Source organism: Phoenix dactylifera, chromosome 2 (genome assembly GCF_051530095.1).
Source record: "Phoenix dactylifera cultivar Ajwa chromosome 2, Ajwa_hap1_PhDact_Kaust_v1.1, whole genome shotgun sequence".
In the NCBI taxonomy this organism is placed as follows: Eukaryota; Viridiplantae; Streptophyta; class Magnoliopsida; order Arecales; family Arecaceae; genus Phoenix; species Phoenix dactylifera.
This window is the reverse complement of record NC_143191.1, coordinates 53,017,146-53,027,841: the sequence shown is the minus strand read 5'-3', so window position 1 is coordinate 53,027,841 and position 10,696 is coordinate 53,017,146. Positions and strand designations below refer to the sequence as shown.

At 46.4% G+C, this 10,696-nt stretch overlaps 1 protein-coding gene across 1 annotated transcript; it reads left to right on the top strand.

Moving 5' to 3' along the window:
• Positions 1-428: 428 nt before the first annotated feature.
• LOC103719774 (ethylene-responsive transcription factor ERF071-like) lies at positions 429-1,300 on the top strand. The gene is made up of 2 exons (XM_008809168.6): positions 429-584; positions 681-1,300. The coding sequence occupies exons 1-2, from the start codon at positions 482-484 to the stop codon at positions 1,142-1,144; spliced, it is 567 nt and encodes a 188-aa protein (XP_008807390.4). The 5' UTR covers positions 429-481; the 3' UTR covers positions 1,145-1,300.
• Positions 1,301-10,696: the final 9,396 nt, after the last annotated feature.

Here is a 10,696-nt window from a genome sequence, read left to right as displayed (position 1 = left end):
TATGGAAACTTATAGATAGCTCTGAGATGAAAAACAGCAAATTTTTTTTCCTCAAATAACTGGATTGAAAGTATAGATGTGCCCCCTTTGTTCAACGAAAGGAAGGTAAGTGGCACCCCACTTTCTAACTGCATGGACTCGCTGGACTGTCACTGAAAGCCGCAGAATCCACAAAACCACACCCTTTTATCTCGTGGTTCACACATAAGCGTACCTAGCAATTACAATTTCTCTTTTTTTTTTTGACCAATCTTTCAAAAGTAACATAGAAAAGACTAAATTTACACCGAATACAGTCTAATACCCTTCCTAGCTTGTCCTTGCCGAAAAAAGAAAATTAAATAACTCAAAGAAAAGAGAGAGAGAGAGAGAAAAAAAAAAACCCCTCCAACCCCTCCTTTAATCTTTATAAAGCTCTGCGGCTGTGACAGGCCGAAGTCACTTGAAACGGCATCCCCTTCTCTCATAGCCGGTAAGAAAGATGTGCGGAGGAACGGACGTACCGAAGTTTGTCGCCGCCAACGGCGGCCGCGAGCTCCCCGCGCCGGATCTCTGGCCGTCGGAACCATCTGATCTTATTCAAGGTAACACCTTATTCCTCCCCCGCATCTCCATGACATGTCCCGCGGCCCATCTTATCGATTCTTTTACTTCCGTTACCTTGTTTGGTGAACTTTAAGGCGGCGGCGATGAGGGCGAGAAGAAGGCGGTGGCGGCGGCCCAGGAGGACGGGAAGACCGGGGCGAGGCTGCGGCGGCCGCGGAAGAACGCGTACCGGGGGATCCGGCGACGGCCGTGGGGGAAGTGGGCGGCGGAGATTCGGGACCCGCGGAAGGGGGCGAGGGTGTGGCTGGGGACCTTCGCCACCCCCGAGGAGGCCGCCCGCGCCTACGACGCTGCCGCTCGCGAGATCCGCGGCGCCAAGGCCAGGCTCAACTTCCCCGACCCCCACTCCATCTGCCCGATAGCCAAGAAGCCCCGAGCTGCGGCAGCGGTGGAGAGCCTCGCGTCGTCGCCGTCGCCCGCGTCGTCGTGCTCCGTCTCGTCGGCGATGGATTCCGTGGAGTCGACGTACGTGCCGGGCAGGGGAAACGGGAGCCGATGGGGAAACGGGGGCCGGTGCGGTGACCTGCGCCTCATCTGATCTATGGAAAGAGTATCTTGATGAACGGCCTTGATGTATCGTAGCTTATGGGACCCTTTAGACATGGTTATCACCTCTTTTTTTCTTTTTTTTTTGTAAAAATGGTTATCATTTCTTTTCCTTTTTAAATAGAACCAGCATGGATATCAACGACAGTAATGAACTTTATAATTAATTCTTATTTAATAAATTTTAAATATTTATACATATTATTATTGAATTTTGATGCGAAGGCATAGTTTCTTTATCCATTAATTTGAAAATATTTCACCCAGTAATTATATTTTCTTATTTATTACCCTTTTAAACACATCATTGCTTTTTTAAATATTCAAGAAGTTTTCACATTCAATTACCAAGCAAATCAATAATAAGTAGATGAAGTACTTCGCAATTCTTTCTAGCAATATCAAATATTTATGGTGACATGTAATTGACTGACCATACGCATCCATTTGATAGGTTAGAATTGGGGAAGAGAAAGGTTTAGACGATTCAATAATTAGAAGTTTTTTTCTCAAATAATTAAGATGGATAGAGAGGATGCAGAAATTGAAATAGAAAATCTCTCTTTAGTTGGATATGAGAGGGAGAAAGAGTGCATGAGAAAAATGGAAAGAGCTTGATATAGGATAGAAATTTTTTTCTTGAAAAAATATTATTTTTTCATGAAATAGAAATAAAAAATAATATAATTTAGTATTTTAGCGTATGTTGATCAGTTAGACGAGTATGATCAATGACTTTTACTATTTATTTTAAGGAGTATATAAATAGATAAAAATTTCACATGGATGGATGGATGGATTATATTTTTAGTTTATGTGCAGAGAAAACAACCAAAAAAAAAAAAAAAAACTGTAGAGGCGACCGCATAAATATTTATATGCGTGAAACACAATAAGTTCACCGGGATGACGCGTGGGATTAAATGGATGGGATTCGAACTCCCGCCCCTCGTTTGATCAACATTAGAAACCGACCGGTCAACGGGCTGCCGATTATGGTAACGCTTTTTGTCGGATTCTGGATGCGGAATATTTGGCTTTTTTTAGGAAAGCGAGGGAAAAATGTCCGATCTGTGGGCTCTCTTTCGGTGTGCGGATCTACGCAGGTGGTGCCCATGGATTCTGTGTATCTTGAGCTCGGGACTCGGCGAGAGGCACAAGTTTCCAACGACTCTTTACTCGGACAGGCTTCAGATCATGGAGACGGATTGCCATGATGTGCAGCACTGGAGCATGGGCTTTACTGAAGAATAACATACTATCTTCGATCAAAAAAAAAAAAAAAAACGAATCTTATACGTTCTAGGGATTATCAATGTCCATGTCTTGGCATGCTAATCTAGAGCAGCTAAAAGATTGATGCATCAAATATAGGAGAGGACGTATCTATTGCGTGATATAAGAATTTAGGTTCTTTTACATGAATCCATCATTGGATTGTTCAATATTTCTTCGAAGTTTGTATAAATATAAAGTTTGGAGTATTTTGAGATACGATACAATTCAACAATCGATATTGTAAAAAAAAAATCAATTATTCTTTCATGCAAAGGATGCAGCCCAAGATGCATGCACATGCAAAGGTGGTATATGCTTGATTAAATTTGAAGGAAGAAGATGTATGTAGCTACGAGCTGCCTTTTATCCCGTAATTCTCGGGGCAAGAATAAATAATTCATTCATTCATGGTTGAATGAAGAGGGCTTAATTAGTGCCCGAGAAAAGTTCAACATGTTAACACACGACCGAAAGTAGAGGAAGAATTTGTTATGTAGTTGTGGTTTCATCTATATATTTGACAAATATATATAGATCACCCGTCTCTCATCTAAAAAAGTAAGATCAAGAATTACATGAGTGTTTGTTTATTACCTAATTCACCAATTATATAATTTCTGGCCCATTTGGTTCATGAGTAATTGCATTCTGTATTTGATGGATGGGGTTTAGTATGTGCTTTCTTTTCGGCCTCGACTTAGGCATACTAAATATGATTGTCACCCAAAAAAATAAAATTAAATATGATTGGCCCAAGCTGAGTCCACTGGTGCCTGGTGGCCAACTCATAGATGGCTTGTGATAATATGAGAAAGCTTTGATAGAGGTTTAAAATTCTGTGAGCAAGGCGCACAAAGAATATATAAAAGGTTAAGAAAGAGTTTTGCCATCCTTTCTTCTCAGCAAACTTTCATTCCTTTGATTTCTTCGTTCATCCAAAAAGATGAGCATTTTACTGCCATAAAGAGCAAAATGGAGGACTTTAGGGGCCTCTATGTACCCGCAAGAGGTTTATGCACTAGAGAGTGGTATTTTTGGGTCCTTTTAATGATGTTTCATAGTCAAATGATTTGGAGAAAATTAACCATGCATTATCAAAAAAAAAAGGGCAAACCATTTGAGAGCCTTTTCCTTCTCCCATAGACTGAAGAAATCTTCTTCAACAACCTGAATTTCCTCGAAAGCTATCAGGAAATCTTTCTCTTTTATTGTCATATACTAATGTTGGCCCCATGGTTTTGACTCCTGGAGTTTGAGCCATCCATTCCAAGATTCTTTGCAACATGTTAGTCCAAAAATCGAGTCATTTTCATCGAATCTAAGGTGATGTTTGATATCATGCAATTTGTCGAACCCAGGAACCGCCAATATTGTTAATGAAAGTTGGCTGCTGCACTGTATTTAAAATTGTTTATGCCATGGAGCAAATCCTTATCAAAATATAGTATAATCCTTGGCTTAGCTATAAGATTTAGCTCCTCAATCAGCACTGCATGCATACATTGGTTGATCACCTACTAAAAACTGATATTAATATTTGGCCACTCTCTGCCCATTAGATACCTGACTAATGAAAGAGTGATGTTGAGTATTTTATATCAATTATTGTTTGAAATTTGGATTTAAATGAATTGGCAAGCAGAAATAAAATAAAAAGCAAAAAGTTTGTGCACCACTCATGAACTTCATATTGCTTTAAATTATGTTATGGATTCAAATCTAGTCATATGAGATGAGCCACCAAGCCAATAGTTTGACACCAGGCCCTAAAACTTGACTATTTATGTCATGGATTTCAGCCAGCATGTAGATTACATGACTAATTAACAGAATGACTCGATCGACGACTAAAATACTTTAAAGATTTGAATACCAAAAATTCGAAGTAGCCATAAATTATTGTTTTTTTCGGTACAATGGTCTAAACTATTATTCATGCTGAATTAGTGGCAGGTCACACATAAATATATCACATTAGCTACATGTTTGCATTTGCAACTTTTGGCCAGATTTCTATCAATAAAACATTTTTAAGTGACAGATAGACAAAGACATGTTTAGGATATTGAAACTGCAAGAATGCTTTCTTAAATATACTTATTGCAAATCAGTATGGTTGCATTTCAAACAATTTTATCATTTTGAAATCAGTCAAAGAGCCAGTCTAGGGTGCCCACCTAAACAAATGACATGTGGGAAAAAAAAATATTTTCAATCTCCCAATTTCAGTATTTTAATATATGTCAAAATATTTTCAAAGTAAAAGTTTGATAGAATTTATTAAGCTTTAAAACTGATGGGGAAAAAATAAACAAAGATAAAATAGCTAAAAAAATTGTGTAGCAAAATGAATATAGCGTTAGTTACTCTGGGATCTCTCTTGGATGAAATGGAATGAAGACCATCCAACAGAATTATCCAAATCTAATTTTTTTTAAAAATACTTGTTAAGTTTTATACTTGGTACCTCTTCGAATGGAGGAGTGCGAGAACTAAGTAATTACTCAATTTCCAAATAAATTTTTCTTTAAACCAAATCATCTTAGGAGCTTAAATGTTCATTTTTTCAAAAGGAGATCAATATCTTTGTTTTTTGAACGAATCAATAGATTAAAACAATCCACGATCATGCTCCAACAGCTATCCAACCACTTTCGCCTAACCTGACTGAAAGAATAATAGCAAGCCCGTCCCATGACTTTGAAGGCCTCAGCAATTAATTGAACTATTTTTCTTCTAAAGATAGAATAGTTCTCCTTGGTCATAAGTTTTGTATATCACTGCAGGGCTTCACAGATTTGGCCTAATTAGCACACACATAGAGAGATATTGATGGGTCAAGAAGTAGAACACAACCACGGTGGTGTACTCGAGAAACTATTTTTTACATTATATGCACCATATAGTCATGCATGAAGCCAATCACAGCTGCTTGTTTCTATAGTAGTGCATCGAGATGAATGCTTGATGAATGAGGTTCATAATAATAAATGCTTGGGATTGGTTGTATGCATAGTCTTATAGGCACGTAGTGTAGGGTATAATTTCTCATCAAATAGGATATCTCTTTGCCAGCTCAAACCCACACCCACGGTGGCCATTCTTGAGTGCTTGTGTTAATGCCTCACAAAATTTCAACATAATGGCCATAACAACATTTCAGCAGCCGTTAAAACATTTGTGAAGGTGTTTTATTACGTCAATATGTTACATATACATATTTATTGGCATTTGTTGAAGGATTTTCACCCCGGCAACAGCTCCAGTCCCAACCGAGCTAGCAGAGAAAGAGGACTGCCTTCCTCCCGAGGTATTGTCCGCTTTGGCGAGAGCAGGGATCGCCTTCCCGCCGCACGGTTTTGCCCTTCAAAAGGCGCCTCGAGAGGAAAGAAACTACGCCTCCTTTATAAGGCACAGAACCTTCCCGCTACTAGCCGATGTGGGACTAAGTTTGGCACCTCCCACGACATAGCCCCCCCAGCGGGAAGGTTCCGTGCCGGTTTTACCAGGGGGCCCCCACAGTCCTGGAGGGTAGTCTGTGGCAAGGGGACTGCTCTCAACGAAAGCACCATCTGTTGCGGGATTTTCACCCCGGCAACAGCTCCAGTCCCAACCGAGCTAGCAGAGAAAGAGGACTGCGTCCCGAGGTATTGTCCGCTTTGGCGAGAGCAGGGATCGCCTTCCCACCGCACGGTTTTGCCCTTCAAAAGGCGCCTCGAGAGGAAAGGAACTACGCCTCCTTTATAAGGCACAAAACTTTCCCGCTACTAGCCGATGTTGGACTAAGTTCGGCATCCCCCACGACATAGCCCCCCCAGCGGGAAGGTTCCGTGCCGGTTTTACCCGGGGGCCCCCACCTCGGGTCGAACCCCCACGAGAGCTCGGACACAAGAAAGAAAAATCTCCCCTTCCACTCATGAATAGAGGAAGGGGCACCTCGGAAGAGCGACATACCGCTCCTCCAGGCAAAGTACAACCACTCTACATCCGCCGGGTTTGTCTTTAGCATGAAACACCGACGGAAGACACTCACCAAGGTCGGGATCCCGTGCGCAAGGCAGAGGGATGCAAACCTGACAATAGTCCTCCACGAGTTCGGAGTGAGCTGTGCTGGGACGAGTCGATACTCCACCAGCAAGTCATTCACGAACTCATGGAGGGGGAACCGCAGGCCGGCCCAGAGTGCATCAGTGTACACCCCGATCCGACCTGGCGGAGGTCTCGTTACCTAGTCTTCCGACCCTGCAAGTTCGAGATGAAACCCGGGTCGGAAGAAGAACCGAGAACGGACCAGATCCAGTTCCTCCTCGGTCAAGGTAGAAAAAGGACTGAGACCCATCCCAGAAGAAGAAAAAGGAAAATGAAGGGAAAAAGCGAAAAAAGAATGACCAAAAAGGGAGGGAAGCAGAGAAAAGGACTTCCGAGCCAATGTGGGAGACGACCTACTAGGGGGACACCGAGAATTGTCTCTGGACACCACCGGAAATCACCTCCGAATTTCGCCGGGAAGACTCAGTCGTAGTTGGGAGAGAAAACGGCAGCAAAAACAAACAAACAAGCAGGACCTTTTTAGGGCTAAGTCGGGGGATTTCTATAGACCTCCCCAACGGCCCAGATCGGCGGGGCTGAATCTTGCCTTCCGTCCAGATCGCGCTGCGTGTCAACTCCGAAAGCCGAAACAGCGCATTTATTCCGAACGGACGCCTCAGATACGGGATCAAAGCGCCGTCTCATCGGATCTCGGGGCCCCATCATGGGTCCGCTATTCGAAGCAACCTCGAGGGACGAAAGGGCATCGTTTCCTCTCCCCTCATTAAAGGCGCCTCGAAGCATGCGGAACGTCGGCGTAATTTAAACCTCCATAACCCCCACCACTCTGTAAAAGCAATTACTTCCCACGTCCCAGCTCGCTAGCAGCTCGGACTCGGATGTCGGGGGGTAGTATTGAGGGAAATACAGGTCACCCCAAAAATCTGATCGGACGACCGACCTCAAACGCCCGACCTTGGATAACCGACCTCGGACGACCAACCTGGTGCCCGACCTCGGACGGCCTGTCGCCAGACCAGGTATCCGAACCTGAACTCTCAACCTCGAAATGCCCGACCTAGAGAATGCCCGACCTCAGAAGGCATCCAATCTCTAGGAGTCAGACCTCACCAACTGCCCGCCACTGTCACGTCCTCCTACGGCCCAGCTCGGAACTACGCCTGGGGCGGCTTACGCGACAATTAATGCGCATGGTCTCTGCAGACCTCCGGCTTACGCAGCAATTAATGCGCATGGTCTCTGCAGACCTCCGGCTTACGCGGCAATTAATGCGCATGGTCTCTGCAGACCTCCGGCTTACGCGGCAATTAATGCGCATGGTCTCTGCAGACCTCCGGCTTACGCGATAATTAATGTGCATGGTCTCTGTAGACCTCCGGCTTACGCGACAATTAATGCGCATGGTCTCTGCAGACCTCCGGCTTACTCAACAATTAACGCGTATGGCTCCTTTTGTCTACGGATCTCCAATCCTCCACAGCAAATCAGCTCGGCTGTGATCAATCAGCCATGACAACTCCATAATTCCGACCTCATTCTCTACGGCAAAGCATTAATTCCCATGATCGTGCATCAATTTGTGCGACCTGCTCAGCCGTACAGTAACCTGGACCCGTCGCGTCACAGGTAACCCAGCACTCTACTATAAAAGAGGAATTCCTCTACCATAAAGGGGCTGAGGACTGAAACTTTGAAAAAATTGCTCTTGCTCATATTCCCCCTCTGACTTAAGCATCAGAGGGCCGGCGCCGGAAACCCCCGGCCACCGACTTCTTCTTGCAGGTCTCCCGGAGGACGCCACCCGCCGACGGACCACCACCACCCACAGCCCATTGATCCTCACCGGAGCTCCCCCTTTTCAGCCGACAGTCGCCCCCGGGCCCAGTTTCCAGCAACAGTTGGCGCTACAGCAAAGTAGTATCTGTGCGGCCACCCGAGGACTCTAATGATAAAGTCATACCTTCGCAAACCCTCCGACTTGCCGACGTGCCTCTGGTAGACATTACCTCGAAGGGAAGGCGCCATTCCCCTCTGACTCGGCCAGTGCGGGGAATACTGCCGCATGAGGATCACGCCAAGGCGCCACCCCCGCAATGGGTCACATCGTTCACGGAAGCAAATGGCTAGCCAAGGGACATCCCTAGAGGCCGAGCGGAGTCACTCCCCTCGAACTAAGATGACCGACTCCGATGAAATAGGAGGTACGATTCAACCCAGTATCTAGATCGCTATCTCTGTTTATTTATACTACGTAATGATCGACAAAATCCCGACCAAGCTCGGAACCGGAAAGCATGAAAATTCAACCTTGGCCTCACGGGACCCCTTTGGAGCCAGGCCTCGAAGCTTTAATAAGCTCGTATAAGCCCTAAGACTCGGTAAAAGTTCCCAAAGGATAAATCTAAATGCCCAATGTGGGCACAGGGTCCCTTCGGACCTCGACCTCAAAGTCTTGGCGAGCTCGACCCAGGAGCCGAGCCCAAGGGCTTGGTTAAATTTTTCAAAGAAAATCTAAATGTTTAGCGAAACTTCTTTGAAAGCCGAGCTAAATGCTTCGGCGATCTGGAAGCCGAGCCCCAAGGGCTCAGCAGATCTCTCCTTGGAGGTAAGCTAAGGGGCTTAGCGAGACCCCCTCAAAGTCCGAGCTCAAAGACTTAGCAAATTTTCCTAAAAGTCTAAGCTCGAAGCCTAAAATCTTTGCTAAGGCTAAGCCTAACAACCCGGCGAACGTGATCGGAGCCTAAGTCTGTCGACCGAGCTCGAGGACTTGGGAGGATTCGTCGGGAATAACTTAATTCTGACGACTAAGGTAAAAACCCATTTACTACACGGAAGAAAGAGAAAAGTAGGCACGAAGTTGCAAAAGAAAATTCCTTCGTTAGTAAAAAGCCCGAAGGCCGAAGTACGAAATTGAAGGTCGGCCGTACAACAAGTTTGAAAGCCGACCTCATTTACAGTAGAAAGAAAAAGGAAAGGAAAGACAAGTGCAAGATCCCAAAAAGAATTCCTTCATTAATAAAGGCCTAAAGGCCGAATACAAGATTATGGTCCGGTTACATTTAAAGGCCGAACCGGTTTACAAAAAGAAAGCAAAAGAAAAGCTACCTCCTAAGAGTCGGCGGCTCCCCCAATCTCCACCTCGGGGTCATCTACAATGATGACCCGAGGGACTTCGGCGGGCGTCGGCCCGAGGCCCCCCGCGGTGACCTCGGCTGAGGGCTCATCAGTGACCTCCGGAACGCCCTCATGGGCCTCCTCTGGAGGAACCTCCAAGGTCGCCTGCTCGGCTGCATCAGCTCCGACCTTGGCGGCCTCGGGCTCGGCAACCTCTCCCCCGACCTCGGCTTCGGCGGCCTCCTCCCCATCCTCAAATCCGGAGGGCAGATCGAACTCATCGCCGAATCCCGACCTCGGCCGGATCCCTGACAGATCGTACTGGGGGCAGTACCGAGCTATTTGCCTTCGAAAATTTTCGAAGCCCCGGAGAAATCCGTCCACGGTCTTCTCCTCCAACATATCGCAGAACTCCTCCGACCTCTTGAAGAGCTCCACGGCATTCTCGGCCCGCTCGAGTGCCCTCCGCTCTCGAGCCTCGAGTTGTTCGATCTTCAGGCGGAGCACCCCGCCCTCATACTTGAGGCCGGCGGCTTCGGCGCGGGCCTCGGCAAGGCGCGCCTCGGAGGCGCGCAACTCCGACCTCGCCAGTGTGTGCGTGGCCCGCTCCTCCTCGAGCTCGTCCACCATTGCTCACCGCCCGGCCTCGGTAGCCTCTCTCCTCGCCTCGGCTTCCGCCAGCGCTGCCTCCAACTCGGCAATCTTCTTTTTGGCCGGCTCCAGTTGCCGGTAGAGTTGCCGGGACTCGTTCTGGCATTCCGAGGCAATGAATACCAGGGTGTCGACCTCGTGGATATGCTACAGGAAAAACAACTATAAAAAAACCTTCCCGCAGGGGGGCTATATCGGGGGGGTGCCGAACTTAGTCCCACATCGGCTAGTAGCGGGAAGGTTCTGTGCCTTATAAAGGAGGCGTAGTTCCTTTCCTCTCGAGGCGCCTTTTGAAGGACAAAACCGTGCGGCGGGAAGGCGATCCCTGCTCTCGCCAAAGCGGACAATACCTCGGGAGGAACGCAGTCCTCTTTTTCTGCTAGCTCGGTTGGGACTGGGGCTGTTGCCGGGGTGAAAATCCCGCAACAGATGGTGCTTTCGTTGAGAACGG